Raw genomic sequence first — 17,570 nt, 5'->3', positions numbered from 1 at the left:
CTTTTTGCAATGATACAGGCGGTTAGAACTCAGAAATTGTCAGACGTTGGATTAACACATTAAGCAGTGTGTTGGAGTGTTCGGTGTCATTTGGTTTATTGGCTATTCTTTTCTCTCCCCAGGAGTAGTGCATGATGTGGTTATTGGCAAGTAACACATCTGAATGGCTAAGAAGAAAGGCAGAACAGGCTGAGCTTACTGATCTGCCATAGCACCCAGCCATTAGAAAGGGTGAGCTTCGGCAGGAGCTCTTTTAGATGGTACTGGCCTGCTGATGGGCTGGAAGAGGAGCAGACCCTTCAGAGAATGTAATTCAGTTGCTGGAGCAATAGTGGTAGTTGAGCTGTAGCTGATAGATCTGGGTTTGTGCATACACTCCCTCAGTACGCTGCAATAGGGACAATGTTTTTGTGAGGAGAGATCAGCATCAGGACAGTTAAACTGGGGGTTGCTGTCTGATTCTAGAAGGAAATGTGATGTTTAGTAAAGTTGCATATTCTATGCGTCATCTTTTCCCAGCAGGTCTCTGCTTCTTATTCTAAGGCTGATAGATGAGCTCTGCTCACACACACACCTCTCTCCCTTGCCGATTTTTCCTATTTATGTCATCTTATCTTAATAAATGATCCTGATGTGCCCTCCTAATTAAAAAAAATTTCCATAGCAGTTTATGTATACAAGAGGGAAAGCGGAGCTAATCTGTACTGTCGTGTGAGAGGATAGGCTGGTTGGAGAAAGTGGCATAGCTTTCAGTGGCATGTTTTTGAAGTGTGGTTTATCAGTCTAATGTCATTCCTGCTTTGTTCCAAGCAAGGATCACATGTCCTTTTTTGAAGCGAAGCATTTGTTTGTCCATTCCAGGTTTTTCAGATGGCTCTCAAGTTCCCGAAAGGCCGCCGAAGCCGCTACCACGGAGAATAAATTCTGAGCGGAAAGCAGGGAGCTGCCAAACAGGCGGAGCCAGCAGTGGGACCGGTGCGTCACTGCAACTCTCCAGTGAGATCGAGAATCTAATGAGCCAAGGCTACTCATATCAGGACATTCAGAAAGCACTGGTCATTGCACATAACAATATTGAAATGGCCAAGAATATTCTCCGGGAGTTTGTTTCCATTTCCTCCCCGGCGCATGTGGCCACATAGCACATTACCTCCACAACTACAACTTCTGTGGACCAGCTGCCTGGGCAGCCGTAGCCCAGCTACGCACCAAAGGGGAGGGGGGTTCCTTTAGAGACTTCATGCTGAGGTCAGTCCTGCCTCTTAAGAGAATCAGTTATCAGGTTTTTGTGGTTCCAGATTTCAAAGGAGTGGAATGAAATGGAGCAGAATGGTGTTTTATACAGTGTATGTCTTGGAGTCCTTTACCCCTACCTCTTGTTTGAGAGAACAGATTTATTTCCAGGGTGTTGGTAGAGAAAGGTGTCGCAACAAGGGGTGGCCGAGCTGATGCCCTGGAGGCTGGGGGGAGTGTTTTGTGCTGTGAATTCTAAGTGAGTGCTCTGAGAAACAAAGTCTCGAGGTCGGTGTGGTGTGTCCTGTGGTTCATGGTACTAGGTTTGGATCTGTTCGCTGCTGTGTGTCTGGCTCAGGCTTTTTAGAGCAGCTGGGAGGTCACTTTCGGCTGGGAATAAATAGGAGACCTTGGAAGAATCTTTCGATTGCTTCCTGTTTGTCATGGTGTTTCCCTTCTGCCTGTAATAATAACATTTATTGCTTATGATTCGAGTCCTCCCTTTTTGCCTGGAGCTAGAGTGACTAGCTTCTGTCAGGCATTTTGATCTTCACAGTGCTGAGAGTTGGATTTCTCTCATATGTGTCCTCTTGCCGGCAGCACTGGCAGCACCAGATTCCAGGCAGCTAGATGTGCTGAAAGTTTTGCTTGTTTTTGAGGGGTGGGAGAGGGTGGGAAGAATGTGAGTGACAGCGAAGAACTGGTTGCTGCTTTTCCTTTTTTGGCCTTGAGATTTTGTGCTTCAATGCTCAAACTCGATTGTGGCCCTGCTGGGCTTGAGCAGCCGTCACTGGACACTTCCATGCGTTCTTCTCTAGGAATGTAGCACCTGGTAAATATGATGTTTTATTTATCTTAATTGCATGGTGGCTGTCGCAGACTAGTGGCCTTCACACACATTCCATCATCTTCAGAGAGCTTTTGCAGGAGCCAGCTGTCTTTGTGCCAGGCTGTTTTGTGGAATTGGTAGATGCAGCTGATGTATTCGTTGGTATCTTACCTGCTTTGCAGTAAAAAAAATGCAGCAGTTCTCTGCATGGCTGTCAAAACAACATGGGGGCTCTCCTTTCCATTTCCGTTACTCTAAGGAATTGCCAGAGTTTATTAAAACAGATCTGGGAAACTTCTGTGTTTGTAAAACAATCACATGGCTTTAAAAGACAGTACTCAGCTGTTACTTTGGAAAAACCTGACTTGCATACTCAGTTACTTAACTCTCTTCATATATGCTTGATGTGTGAGAAGTGTGTGGTTCCTTTTGAGAGGACTTAAATGAAGTAGGGACACACAGATCACAGCCTGACAGATGAGCAAGTGCTCTGGGTACAGTGAGAGGCTATTAGCCTACTGAAGCATGTCTAGCATTATTTGTATCTCTCTAAGGGCAGCAGTAGTCACTAGGCAAAGGGTTACAACTTGAAATACTGTTGGAGTGACTATAGCGGTTGGAAGGAGTTTAGCCTTTTGAAGAATCTAGTAGCTGGGCCCAGATCTCAGAGAAACAGCTTGCAGTTGGCAGAGAGAACTTAACAAGTATTAGCAAAGGGAACTAGGCATAAAATGTGTGTTTCATGTAGAGTGTAGGTTTCCCTCTAGACCTACAGCTTTATAAATTGATGCAGTGGGTTCCAGGCAGTTTAAAAGCATGAACTGTCTCTCTTTACTCCCCTCCTTTCTCTAGTAAAGAAAATGTTCTCTGAAACCTTAAGGAGATCTCCTGCAACAGTTACAGGCCATCACCACTGTTGCTATTTTGGGACGAGGGCTGAAACTTGCAAATGCAGCACGCTGATATTTGTCAGTGGGCATGGTGCTGTGCAGTGGGGCAGAGAGAGGTCAGGCGCAGCCAAGAGTAGGGTCCAGCCTTGGTGAAGGTGCTGATTTACAGAGAAGGTGATGTCAGTGCATATTGCATCTGGGGAAGAGCTGTTCTTTTTCCTCTGTCCACACATGCAACAGTCAGCACATTGTGAACCAGTCCTGCTCTTTCTGTGTGAAGTGCTCTGCCAGTTATGCATGGCAGCCTTGGTCAGTGTGTCTGTGGGAGCTTCTGGAGAAGCAAGGCCAACACTTTTGCTGCTGCAGCACGGGAACATGGGGCAGCTCTGGCTGATCTCGCAGTAGATCTGCATATTACATTTGTGAGCCTGAGCAACCAGTCCTAGCGTATGAGAGTTGTTGCCTGGCTTTGTCCTGGGGAACCAGGTAAAAACCTTTTTGTGAGGGAGCACTGCAGTTTTATTTCCCTCTTTTTTGTATTCTCTCCAGCGCTGCCACTAGTTCCGTGTTGGGTTTGGAGTCACTTCATTTCTGACTTGCTGCGTAAACTCAGTGCAAGTGTGTTCAAGTGCAACGCGTGACTCTTGCCACTGCCAAGGCTGCGTAAGAGCCAAGTCCAGCTAGCTAGAAAGCCTTAACTCATGTCTTGCACAGTGTGTGTGATCAGAGTAGTGATGCCCCGTCCCATGCAAGCCCTTTATTACAGGCTTGTAATGTTAAATTAAGTCATGCCTAGCAGCGCTATCACAGGCCTGTCTTTGGGGTTTATGTGCCAAGAGACATTGCTATGAGTATTGTTCCAGGTATTAGAGATTAGAGAGAGCAATCTTTGTGGCATGTATCACTAATTTTTCTGCATGTGTCCTTTCTGTGCACTGTTTGTGTCTCAAACTGATTTAAGAAACTTAAGTCTTGGCTTTTCTTCCTTAGACATGTACACGTTTGTTAGTACCACTGAAGTGCAGCAGAGTCCTGACCATGTCTTATGGCTGTGCTCTGTGAAGTGAATCCAGGCACCATACAGTGTATTTTTCTTGTTGTTCTTTCAGGAAGCCCAAGATTGACTTCTGTTTTTTTCCCTTCACCTCTTCGATCTTTATTCTTAACTTTATGACGCTATTTTAAAAAGGAAAAAAAAAAACCCAAATGTCTAGTGCCTTTCTTGAGGGAATGCTGCATTGCTAGGCTGGATCTGAGTGTCCACCCCTCTGTGAAAATGAAGAGCCAGAACTAGACAAGCTGCAAAGATGCCTTTAAGCATAAGGCTGCTTTGAAAGGGGTGAAAAGAAGGGGCAAGAAAGATGGGCAATTGTCACGTCAACTATGACACTGCATTTTTGTAGCATTTCAACCGTGGAGGTTTTCTACTTTGTCTCTTACTAACAGTGACTTTTCTGGACTGGTGCTGTACTATGCTTGGTGTGAAGACAGTACAATTTTGGACAGGATTGGTTTTGCTTATAGCAAAATACGAGTTCTGCTCAGAAAAAATGCTGGTTTTTCCCCCTACCTGTCAACGTGGACACAAAGCAAGCAGAAACCACTTTGTACAGTCAGATTTGGGCACCAAATATGTGGGACCAGTATGGGTTTCTGCACAGCGAGCAGCAGGTAGCTGTGGAAAGCAGGCAAGTATTGTCTGTTCTGAATAGGGTTTCCGGCTGACTTGGAACGTTCAGTGCCACCGTAGCTGTATGGGAATCTGAAATGAGGCATATCCTGCCAGGGGTGCGGTAAATCTTGTCTGCTGCACTGCCCTTGTGTGTCTGTCTCCGCAAGTGCTGCAGCTTGAGGCATGGAGTGTCTCCGCTGGGAACTAGCGGACTTGCTTTCACTATAATCAGCTTTTCTGCATGCCCTTCACTGAGCCCTTACTGTGAGGGAGCCAGATAGGCTTGGAGTACAGCATGTTGCTTCCTGCACTAGACTGATTACATTACTGTAGCTAATCCTGAGGCAGGGTCATTACTGTAAATGTTTTTTTCAGTTGAGCAAGAAAAAATGCAACTCCCAGGGCACTTTCTTAAAGGTGCCACCTTAAAAATTAGTGGGGGCTATGGACCTTATTTGTAAAGTTGCTAATAGAAATTTTTTTTTTAAATTCCCAGTGGGGGAAGAACAGTTCATCTTTCTCTTGAATGACAAATACCAATTTGTATAATATCAGTGTTAAAAATGTTGAGATTTTCACAAAATATTTTAAAAAAGTATGATAGTGTCATTAATATAAAACTATAATAGCAGTATTTAATCCTTTCAGATCTGTAAAGAATAAGGAAAAACAGAAGGTAAATATTCTTACAGAGAATAGCTGAGCTTTAAGGTTCACTTGGTTTAAAGTCCTCATTTTGTTTGCAAATGCATTGTTAATGTTTAGAGGTTGTACTAATGTTATTTATTAATTGTTTCCATTCTTGTATGCTGCCCACTAAGAGCTTCTTTGTTTGGGATTTCATTCACCTGTGTCAGTAAAAAGAAAATAAAACAAAGTTTTATTTTTAAATAAAATTTCCTTTGTTGTAGCATATCGTCTGTGTTGTGTTTGTTCTCTGAGTCCTGGAAGACGCAAAACCTGCTCAAGCCTGTCTCAGTCATCTTGTTCAGGGTGCCCAAGTCTGAGATGTCCTGTTAGTCTCCTGGTTCTCTTGCAGACTGTGACTCGCTTTGTATGTATTTTAACTGTTATCACAATTATCTGTTAAATTCTAATTCGTATCATGGGTACTAACAAACAGGGCAGAAAAGATTTATACAAAGCTTATACTGGTAAATCTATTGAGAGAGTTAATGTATTCTAATAGACTAATAGGTCCTGATGGGTTAGAGACTCTATTAGTCATTTCTGAGAATGACATTAACAGGTTTGTTACCACCGATGAACAGAGTCTAAGGGAGTGTATAGGAATCCGGTAGAGTCTAATGGGTTCTGCAGTGTCTGCTGGGGTCTAGTAGGTCCAGAAGCATCAGTCCCACTCTGCTGGAGTCTGTTAGGCTCCGTTTGCCTCTCACAGACTCCGTCAGTACATTACTATAGACACGAAAAGACTTCAGTAATTATTGCACTTATATAATTATATATTACATCATTATTGAATAAAATAACTCGTGAAACATACATAATACATACAAAATCATATATAGATGATATTATATCCTTTATGTTTCTAATATTGTGTGGTGTGATAGATTCTATACATTCGGTTAGACACTGTTGGAGTCCAACATAACATGCCAGAGCTTGTGAGACTCTGGGGGCCTGTGTGAGTATATTGCAGAGGACAAGCTCCTGTGAGACTCTGCCAGCCCTGAATTGCTGTCTTAAGCACCAGCGGAGTCTGGAGAGCCGATAGCATTCGGCAGAGTCCGGCAGGTTCTGGTCTCTGTTACACACCAGTACTCCAGCAGCTGGAGGGTCTGTTAAAGGAAATAGACTCAAATGAGGACAAGTTCGTCTAGCTGACCACCCCCCAGGACATGTGGGGGGCAAATACTTTCCTTGGAAATGGGGTTGAGTTAACCCCTCAGACAAGTCACACTGGAATCAAATGAGGGCACGGGGGTCAAATGAGGTCAAGAAAACATCTCAAAGATGTGGCTATGAGGTCAACTGAGGACATAAGGGCAACTTTGCTCTCAAAGGCATCACCATGGGGGTCAAATGATGTTAACTAGGTTCATGTGAGGACACAGGGGTCAACCGAGGTCACCTGAACCCCTCAAAGAAGTGACTGTGGGGTCAAATGAGGACACAGGGGTCATTTGAGGACACAGGGGTCAACTGAGGACACGGGGGTCAACCGAGGTCACCTGAACCCCTCAAAGACGTGACTGTGGGGTCAAATGAGGACACAGGGGTCATTTGAGGACACGGGGGTCAACTGAGGACACGGGGGGTCACCCGAGGTCACCTGAATCCCTCAGAGAAGTGACAGTGGGGTCAAATGAGGTTAATTGGGGTCATTTGAGGACACAGGGGTCAAATGAGGACACTGGGGGTCAACCGAGGTCACCTGAACCCCTCAAAGACGTGACTGTGGGGTCAAATGAGGTTAATTGGGGTCATTTGAGGACACAGGGGTCAACTGAGGACACGGGGGGGTCAACTGAGTTCCACTGCACCCTCAAAGGCATCACTCTGGGGTCAAATGAGGTTAATTGGGGTCATTTGAGGACACAGGGGTCAACTGAGGACACAGGGGTCAACCGAGGTCATCTGAACCCCTCAGAGAAGTGACTGTGGGGTCAAATGAGGACACAGGGGTCATTTGAGGACACGGGGGTCAACTGAGGACACGGGGGGTCACCCGAGGTCACCTGAATCCCTCAGAGAAGTGACAGTGGGGTCAAATGAGGGTAATTGGGGTCATTTGAGGACACAGGGGTCAACTGAGGACACGGGGGGTCAACCGAGGTCATCTGAACCCCTCAGAGAAGTGACTGTGGGGTCAAATGAGGTTAATTGGGGTCATTTGAGGACACAGCGGTCAAATGAGGACACAGGGGTCAACCGAGGTCACCTGAACCCCTCAGAGAAGTGACTGTGGGGTCATTTGAGGACACAGGGGTCATTTGAGGACACAGGGGTCAACTGAGGACACGGGGGGTCACCCGAGGTCACCTGAACCCCTCAAAGACGTGACTGTGGGGTCAAATGAGGACACAGGGGTCATTTGAGGACACGGGGGTCAACTGAGGACACGGGGGGTCACCCGAGGTCACCTGAATCCCTCAGAGAAGTGACAGTGGGGTCAAATGAGGTTAATTGGGGTCAAATGAGGACACAGGGGTCAACTGAGGACACGGGGGGGTCAACCGAGGTCACCTGAACCCCTCAAAGACGTGACTGTGGGGTCAAATGAGGACACAGGGGTCATTTGAGGACACGGGGGTCAACCGAGGTCACCTGAACCCCTCAGAGAAGTGACTGTGGGGTCAAATGAGGTTAATTGGGGTCATTTGAGGACACAGGGGTCAACTGAGGACACGGGGGTCAACCGAGGTCATCTGAACCCCTCAGAGAAGTGACAGTGGGGTCAAATGAGGACACAGGGGTCATTTGAGGACACAGGGGTCAACTGAGGACACAGGGGTCACCCGAGGTCACCTAAACCCCTCAGAGAAGTGACTGTGGGGTCAAATGAGGACACAGGGGTCATTTGAGGGCACGGGGTCAACTGAGGACACGGGGGGTCAACCGAGGTCACCGGAATCCCTCAGAGAAGTGACTGTGGGGTCAAATGAGGACACAGGGGTCATTTGAGGACACAGGGGTCAACTGAGGACACAGGGGTCAACCGAGGTCACCTGAACCCCTCAGAGAAGTGACTGTGGGGTCAAATGAGGTTAATTGGGGTCATTTGAGGACACAGGGGTCAACTGAGGACACGGGGGGTCAACCGAGGTCACCTGAATCCCTCAGAGAAGTGACTGTGGGGTCAAATGAGGACACAGGGGACATTTGAGGACACAGGGGTCAACTGAGGACACAGGGGTCAACCGAGGTCACCTGAATCCCTCAGAGAAGTGACTGTGGGGTCAAATGAGGACACAGGGGTTATTTGAGGACACAGGGGTCAACTGAGGACACGGGGGGTCACCCGAGGTCACCTAAACCCCTCAGAGACGTGACTGTGGGGTCAAATGAGGACACAGGGGTCATTTGAGGACACAGGGGTCAACTGAGGACACGGGGGGTCAACCGAGGTCACCTGAATCCCTCAGAGAAGTGACTGTGGGGTCAAATGAGGTTAATTGGGGTCATTTGAGGACACAGGGGTCAAATGAGGACACAGGGGTCACCCGAGGTCACCTGAACCCCTCAGAGAAGTGACTGTGGGGTCAAATGAGGACACAGGGGTCATTTGAGGACACAGGGGTCAACTGAGGACACGGGGGGTCAACCGAGGTCACCTGAACCCCTCAAAGACGTGACTGTGGGGTCAAATGAGGACACAGGGGTCATTTGAGGACACAGGGGTCAACTGAGGAAACGGGGGGGTCAACCGAGGTCACCTGAACCCCTCAAAGACGTGACTGTGGGGTCAAATGAGGACACAGGGGTCATTTGAGGACACGGGGGTCAACTGAGGACACGGGGGGTCAACCGAGGTCACCTGAATCCCTCAGAGAAGTGACAGTGGGGTCAAATGAGGTTAATTGGGGTCATTTGAGGACACAGGGGTCAACTGAGGACACAGGGGTCAACCGAGGTCATCTGAACCCCTCAGAGAAGTGACAGTGGGGTCAAATGAGGTTAATTGGGGTCATTTGAGGACACAGGGGTCAACTGAGGACACGGGGGGGTCAACCGAGGTCACCTAAACCCCTCAGAGAAGTGACTGTGGGGTCAAATGAGGACACAGGGGTCATTTGAGGACACGGGGGTCAACTGAGGACACGGGGGGTCACCCGAGGTCACCTGAATCCCTCAGAGAAGTGACAGTGGGGTCAAATGAGGGTAATTGGGGTCATTTGAGGACACAGGGGTCAACTGAGGACACAGGGGTCACCCGAGGTCACCTGAACCCCTCAGAGAAGTGACTGTGGGGTCAAATGAGGTTAATTGGGGTCATTTGAGGACACAGGGGTCAACTGAGGACACGGGGGGTCAACCGAGGTCACCTGAACCCCTCAGAGAAGTGACTGTGGGGTCAAATGAGGTTAATTGGGGTCATTTGAGGACACAGGGGTCAAATGAGGACACAGGGGTCAACCGAGGTCACCTGAACCCCTCAGAGAAGTGACTGTGGGGTCAAATGAGGACACAGGGGTCATTTGAGGACACAGGGGTCAACTGAGGACACGGGGGGTCAACCGAGGTCACCTGAACCCCTCAAAGACGTGACTGTGCGGTCAAATGAGGACACAGGGGTCATTTGAGGACACGGGGGTCAACTGAGGACACGGGGGGTCACCCGAGGTCACCTGAATCCCTCAGAGAAGTGACAGTGGGGTCAAATGAGGTTAATTGGGGTCAAATGAGGACACAGGGGTCAACTGAGGACACGGGGGGTCAACCGAGGTCACCTGAACCCCTCAAAGACGTGACTGTGGGGTCAAATGAGGACACAGGGGTCATTTGAGGACACAGGGGTCAACCGAGGTCACCTGAACCCCTCAGAGAAGTGACTGTGGGGTCAAATGAGGTTAATTGGGGTCAAATGAGGACACAGGGGTCAACTGAGGACACAGGGGTCAACCGAGGTCATCTGAACCCCTCAGAGAAGTGACAGTGGGGTCAAATGAGGACACAGGGGTCATTTGAGGACACAGGGGTCAACTGAGGACACGGGGGGGTCAACCGAGGTCACCTGAATCCCTCAGAGAAGTGACTGTGGGGTCAAATGAGGACACTGGGGTCAAATGAGGACACAGGGGTCAACTGAGGACACAGGGGTCAACCGAGGTCACCTGAACCCCTCAGAGAAGTGACTGTGGGGTCAAATGAGGTTAATTGGGGTCATTTGAGGACACAGGGGTCAAATGAGGACACAGGGGTCACCCGAGGTCACCTGAACCCCTCAGAGAAGTGACTGTGGGGTCAAATGAGGACACAGGGGTCATTTGAGGACACAGGGGTCAACTGAGGACACGGGGGTCAACCGAGGTCACCTGAACCCCTCAGAGAAGTGACTGTGGGGTCAAATGAGGACACAGGGGTCATTTGAGGACACAGGGGTCAACTGAGGACACGGGGGGTCAACCGAGGTCACCTGAACCCCTCAAAGACGTGACTGTGGGGTCAAATGAGGACACAGGGGTCATTTGAGGACACGGGGGTCAACTGAGGACACGGGGGGTCAACCGAGGTCACCTGAACCCCTCAAAGACGTGACTGTGGGGTCAAATGAGGACACAGGGGTCATTTGAGGACACGGGGGTCAACTGAGGACACGGGGGGTCACCCGAGGTCACCTGAATCCCTCAGAGAAGTGACAGTGGGGTCAAATGAGGTTAATTGGGGTCATTTGAGGACACAGGGGTCAACTGAGGACACAGGGGTCAACCGAGGTCATCTGAACCCCTCAGAGAAGTGACAGTGGGGTCAAATGAGGTTAATTGGGGTCATCTGAGGACACAGGGGTCAACTGAGGACACGGGGGGTCAACCGAGGTCACCTGAACCCCTCAGAGAAGTGACTGTGGGGTCAAATGAGGTTAATTGGGGTCATTTGAGGACACAGGGGTCAAATGAGGACACAGGGGTCAACCGAGGTCACCCGAATCCCTCAGAGAAGTGACTGTGGGGTCAAATGAGGTTAATTGGGGTCAAATGAGGACACAGGGGTCAACTGAGGACACGGGGGGTCACCCGAGGTCACCTGAACCCCTCAAAGACGTGACAGTGGGGTCAAATGAGGACACAGGGGTCATTTGAGGACACGGGGGTCAACTGAGGACACGGGGGGTCACCCGAGGTCACCTGAATCCCTCAGAGAAGTGACTGTGGGGTCAAATGAGGTTAATTGGGGTCAAATGAGGACACAGGGGTCAACTGAGGACACGGGGGGTCAACCGAGGTCACCTGAACCCCTCAAAGACGTGACTGTGCGGTCAAATGAGGACACAGGGGTCATTTGAGGACACGGGGGTCAACCGAGGTCACCTGAACCCCTCAGAGAAGTGACTGTGGGGTCAAATGAGGTTAATTGGGGTCAAATGAGGACACAGGGGTCAACTGAGGACACAGGGGTCAACCGAGGTCATCTGAACCCCTCAGAGAAGTGACAGTGGGGTCAAATGAGGACACGGGTCATTTGAGGACACAGGGGTCAACTGAGGACACGGGGGGTCAACCGAGGTCACCTGAATCCCTCAGAGAAGTGACTGTGGGGTCAAATGAGGACACAGGGGTCATTTGAGGACACAGGGGTCAACTGAGGACACAGGGGTCAACCGAGGTCACCTGAACCCCTCAGAGAAGTGACTGTGGGGTCAAATGAGGACACAGGGGTTATTTGAGGACACAGGGGTCAACTGAGGACACGGGGGGTCACCCGAGGTCACCTGAACCCCTCAAAGACGTGACTGTGGGGTCAAATGAGGACACAGGGGTCATTTGAGGACACGGGGGTCAACTGAGGACACGGGGGGTCACCCGAGGTCACCTGAATCCCTCAGAGAAGTGACTGTGGGGTCAAATGAGGTTAATTGGGGTCAAATGAGGACACAGGGGTCAACTGAGGACACGGGGGGTCAACCGAGGTCACCTGAACCCCTCAAAGACGTGACTGTGCGGTCAAATGAGGACACAGGGGTCATTTGAGGACACGGGGGTCAACCGAGGTCACCTGAACCCCTCAGAGAAGTGACTGTGGGGTCAAATGAGGTTAATTGGGGTCAAATGAGGACACAGGGGTCAACTGAGGACACAGGGGTCAACCGAGGTCATCTGAACCCCTCAGAGAAGTGACAGTGGGGTCAAATGAGGACACGGGTCATTTGAGGACACAGGGGTCAACTGAGGACACAGGGGTCAACCGAGGTCACCTGAATCCCTCAGAGAAGTGACTGTGGGGTCAAATGAGGACACAGGGGTCATTTGAGGACACAGGGGTCAACTGAGGACACAGGGGTCAACCGAGGTCACCTGAACCCCTCAGAGAAGTGACTGTGGGGTCAAATGAGGACACAGGGGTTATTTGAGGACACAGGGGTCAACTGAGGACACGGGGGGTCAACCGAGGTCACCTGAATCCCTCAGAGAAGTGACAGTGGGGTCAAATGAGGTTAATTGGGGTCATTTGAGGACACAGGGGTCAACTGAGGACACAGGGGTCAACCGAGGTCACCTGAACCCCTCAGAGAAGTGACAGTGGGGTCAAATGAGGACACAGGGGTCATTTGAGGACACAGGGGTCAACTGAGGACACGGGGGGTCAACCGAGGTCACCTGAACCCCTCAAAGACGTGACAGTGGGGTCAAATGACGACACAGGGGTCATTTGAGGACACGGGGGTCAACCGAGGTCACCTGAACCCCTCAGAGAAGTGACAGTGGGGTCAAATGAGGTTAATTGGGGTCAAATGAGGACACAGGGGTCAACTGAGGACACGGGGGGTCAACCGAGGTCACCTGAATCCCTCAGAGAAGTGACTGTGGGGTCAAATGAGGACACAGGGGTCATTTGAGGACACGGGGGTCAAATGAGGACACAGGGGTCACCCGAGGTCACCTGAATCCCTCAGAGAAGTGACTGTGGGGTCAAATGAGGACACAGGGGTCATTTGAGGACACAGGGGTCAACTGAGGACACAGGGGTCAACCGAGGTCACCTGAACCCCTCAGAGAAGTGACAGTGGGGTCAAATGAGGACACAGGGGTCATTTGAGGACACAGGGGTCAACTGAGGACACAGGGGGTCAACCGAGGTCACCTGAACCCCTCAAAGACGTGACAGTGGGGTCAAATGAGGTTAATTGGGGTCATTTGAGGACACAGGGGTCAACTGAGGACACAGGGGTCACCCGAGGTCACCTGAACCCCTCAGAGAAGTGACAGTGGGGTCAAATGAGGACACAGGGGTCATTTGAGGACACAGGGGTCAACTGAGGACACGGGGGGTCAACCGAGGTCACCTGAACCCCTCAAAGACGTGACTGTGCGGTCAAATGAGGACACAGGGGGTCAAATGAGGATACGGGGGGGTCAACTGAGTTCAACTGCACCCTCAAAGGCATCACTCTGGAGTCAAATGAGGTTAATTGGGGTCATTTGAGGACACAGGGGTCAAATGCAGTCATGTGAACCCCTCTAAGAAGCCACCATATGGTCAAATGAGGTTAATTGGTTGAAATGAGGACCCAAGGGTCAAAGGCAGCTAAGGGAATGTGACTAATATGAACTGGGGTCAAATGAGGGGGCCCATGGGGTAATGGACCAAGCACTATTGAGCTAGTTAAATGGAATCAAAGAAATCACCATGTGGCACAGAGGGCCAGTGGTGTCATCCATAATGTGAACTACGTCTCAGGGTCTGATCCATAGCTATCACCCCTATCGAAGGTGTTAACGCAGTTAGCTAGTGTAGCCTGATGCATTCCATCAAGTGCACATATTGATAGAGGTGGCTGTTAGTGTTTAGTACCAGCTACCCAAGCTGTTAACACAGCTGTTACAGAATCACATACCAGTGCAACACTAGAATTGGATTTATTTATTAGAGGGTTATTAGTATCTGTCATAGCTAACAAAATAATTCTGTTAGAACTTCTGTCGCAGTTTAGCCCCAGCCAGCAACCAAGCACCAGGCAGCCGCTTGCTCACCCCGCCCGGTGGGATGGGGGAGAGAATTCAAAGAGTAAAAGTGAGGCAAGTCATGGTTTGAGATAAAGACAGTTTAAGAGGTAAAGCAAAAGCTGCGCATGCAAGCAAAGCAAAACAAGGAATTCATTCACTGCTTCCCACAGGCAGGCAGGTGTTCAGCTGTCTCCAGGAAAGCAGGGCTCCATCACACGCAACAGCCATCACTCCAAATATCCCCCCTTCCTTCTTCTTCCCCCAGCTTTATATACTGGGCATGACATCATATGGTATGGAGCATCCCTCTGGCCAGGTGGGGGCAGCTGTCCTGGCTGCATCCCCTCCCAGCTCCTTGTGCACCGGGCAGAGCATGGGGAGCTGAAAAAGTCCTTGACCAGTGTGAGCACTACTTAGCAACAACTAAAACATCTCTGCATTATCACCACTGTTTCCAGCACAAATCCAAAACACAGCCCCATATGAGCTACTACGAAGAAATTTAACTCTATCCCAGATGAAACCAGGACAACTTCATAGATTCTAATACTGCAATTATTGATGAGTAACTATTAGCATCTACAGAAACTACTAATAAGAGTTATTTGTTAATGTTATTGGTATCCACTGGCATGCACTAAGAGAGTTGGTTTCAGCATTATTAGTATTTATAGTAGCTAATGTTAACAGATAATTCTGTTTATTGATTGTATTAGACTAGAATATTACAGCTGTCAGGTAACAGCTACTGTAGACACTAACAGTTACTAACAGTAATTAATTTTTTAGATTTGATTCTATTAAAACTATTGTCTATTAGTGCTTATTAGCATCTACAGCAGTGAGTAGCAGTTTTCTTATAGCGTCTAGTAACAGACTTTGTATTACTGTCTACTATAGGTACTAATACATAACAGCTATTTTAACCTACACAGTATGTCTAAGAATCTAACAATAATTATCTATGAGTAGTAGTTACAGCAGCTGGTCCTAAAATCTATCAGAATTTATTGGAATGTATTTATAGATCTATCAGTATCTACAATATCTGTTAATAATAATCTACTGGTATTTAATAATACTGTTAGTTATTAGTTACTGTATTAGCTAGAAATACAATAGTCTACAATAATCTACTTACATAATTATTTATAGTAGTTATTAGTGCAGTTATCCCATTCGTATACTCAGTAGCTAGCCATAAAATTTTGTCTTATAGTCTATGAGAATCTTTTAACAGTTACCTATTTATATCAGTATTAGTATTACTGAAGTTATCTATTAAAAGCTATTACTATTAGCATCTAATGAATTAACTACCTATTCATATTTAGTATCTATAGTAGCTAATAATACAGTTCCCAATTAAAATGTATTAGAATTTATAAATAAGAATTATCTATTAGGGTCTAGAGTAGCTAGTATATAAATAACAGTTAGAATTTATCAGAATTCTTTAAGGGAAAAATCCATTAATATCTATTAGTATCTATAGTAGCTATAAATACAATTAACTACTATAACATCTTGTTATCTATTAGAACCCAGTGACAGACCTATCTAAGAGTACTTTTTAGTATCTATATTAGCTATTAGTACAACCAGCTAATGATTCTACTGTTGGGATCTATTAAATTCTATTGACTATGATCTCTTAGTATCTATCTACCATCAGTAGCAATATAATTATAAATTACTATCTAATACTATGATTACCTATTAGAATACATTAGTAGATTTATTAGTATTGGTAGTTATTGGTGTCTGTATTGGCTGTTAATGCCATTACCTATTAGAATCTATAGAATTATCTGTTGCTGGCTACCTCGTTAGCCATTACCTACTGCTACCTCTCAGTATTTGGTATCAGACTTGTCCACCACCTGTTAGCGGCATTATCTATTACCAGTGAACAGAACACATTTTCCTGCCCCAGCCACGGTGCAAAGGCAGGCAAAGCCAACACTGTTTGGCTGGCTCCATCCAGGAAGCAAATTAAGATGTTGCAATTGACTCCCAAATTTTTTAAAAGGACAAAAAAGCAAAAGTTAACAAGGTTTTTAAAAGAGGCTTTTTTTGGTTGCTGAGTATTTAGGATGTCTGCTCAGCTACTGAACCTTTAATAACCTCCAAGTTCTTTTAAACTTTGTATTTTTGTTTTACCATTAGCCCCATGGTTCTTACGATTTACACTTACAACCTGGGATGTAATCTTCAGCAAGAAGGAAATAATAGTTTAATTTCTTTTTCCTGAATGCAAAACTTCTGTAAAAAACAGAGGGCCAAAGGTAATGCGGATTAAAAAACAGGAGATAAGAAAAAAAATGAAATGCAATTTCCTTTGTAACCTTTGACCCAACAGATGGTCAGAAATTGATATATTGAAAATATCCTGGAAATATATTCAAGCAATAACATTCAGTTAGGTATTCCTTAGGTATTCCAGACTCTTTTGCCAGGACTAGAAACAGTTTCATGCCCTTAAAATTAGGGTATTAAAAAGAGTTATCAGATTTAAACAGTGGAAAGCAAAAATCAATGGTTCACAGCTTTTCAGCTGAAAACAGGTGAAGGTTGACATATTTTAAATATCTAATGCTTAGAATTAAAAAAAAGTTCAGTGACATTTTCAATAAAACATGAAATGTGTATAAAATCTCTACAAAAGTTAAAAAAAAAAATATATATATTTACCTGAGATAAAAAAACGCTTCTTCAGACTTCATTGCAGCACAGGTCTAAAGGGTTTGTCATCTTCAAGCATCACTAATTAGTTCTCAATACATGAAGATCCCGTTAAAGTTAATGCATGTGCTGCATGTGCACGCTGTGAAATGGGGCAGCTCTTCTAGTATTTTACACATAAGGGTGTTGAAGTTTTGCCAACAGTGGGGAAAAAGATTGAAGATGAAGAAATATGTGGTCTATGCTTAGCTTGCCCATTTTTGCTGTTTGAAAAAGTAGGGAAGAGAAAGGCCTCAGGATTTCTCAATATTTCTGAGCAAAAGCCGTGCCGCGCTGCAGACGCGTTGCTGAGAGCAGCTGGGTTGAGGCCCCTGGGCAGCAGCCGCCAGCCCACCGTGACCTTCAGCGGTATCCTGAGTGCCAGGGGCCTGGGTAAGGAGGGGTTCGAGCTGACCCTCACCTGCTGATTTAAGCAGATTTCCTCGGTGAAAGTCCCACTTTTGTGGAAGCGAACCTAAAGGTGGGAGTGCACACAGTGCCACCCAGCCTTGGTAACCTGCTCTTGGGGAAGGGAGCCTTGAAACTGAGTGGGGATGGGGGAGACATGCTGCCCTTACCATCCCAGCAGGGCCACT

General features: G+C 47.4%; 1 protein-coding gene across 3 annotated transcripts in view; it reads left to right on the top strand.

The window, feature by feature from the left end:
• The window catches only part of CBL (Cbl proto-oncogene), a 569,152-nt gene that overhangs the window by 41,536 nt on the left and 510,046 nt on the right, over positions 1-17,570 (top strand). For 2 of the 3 annotated variants that reach the window (XM_064471090.1, XM_064471091.1), the window contains one exon: positions 862-5,537. In XM_064471090.1, coding sequence (XP_064327160.1) covers positions 862-1,142 — 281 coding nt within the window. In that variant the 3' untranslated portion in view covers positions 1,143-5,537. Of the gene's footprint in view, positions 1-861; positions 5,538-17,570 lie in introns of those variants that run through there. The other variant, XR_010375982.1, reaches the window with a different exon arrangement.

The sequence above is a fragment of the Phalacrocorax carbo genome, chromosome 21 (assembly GCF_963921805.1).
Source record: "Phalacrocorax carbo chromosome 21, bPhaCar2.1, whole genome shotgun sequence".
In the NCBI taxonomy this organism is placed as follows: Eukaryota; Metazoa; Chordata; class Aves; order Suliformes; family Phalacrocoracidae; genus Phalacrocorax; species Phalacrocorax carbo.
This window is presented reverse-complemented; position numbering and strand designations above follow the sequence as displayed.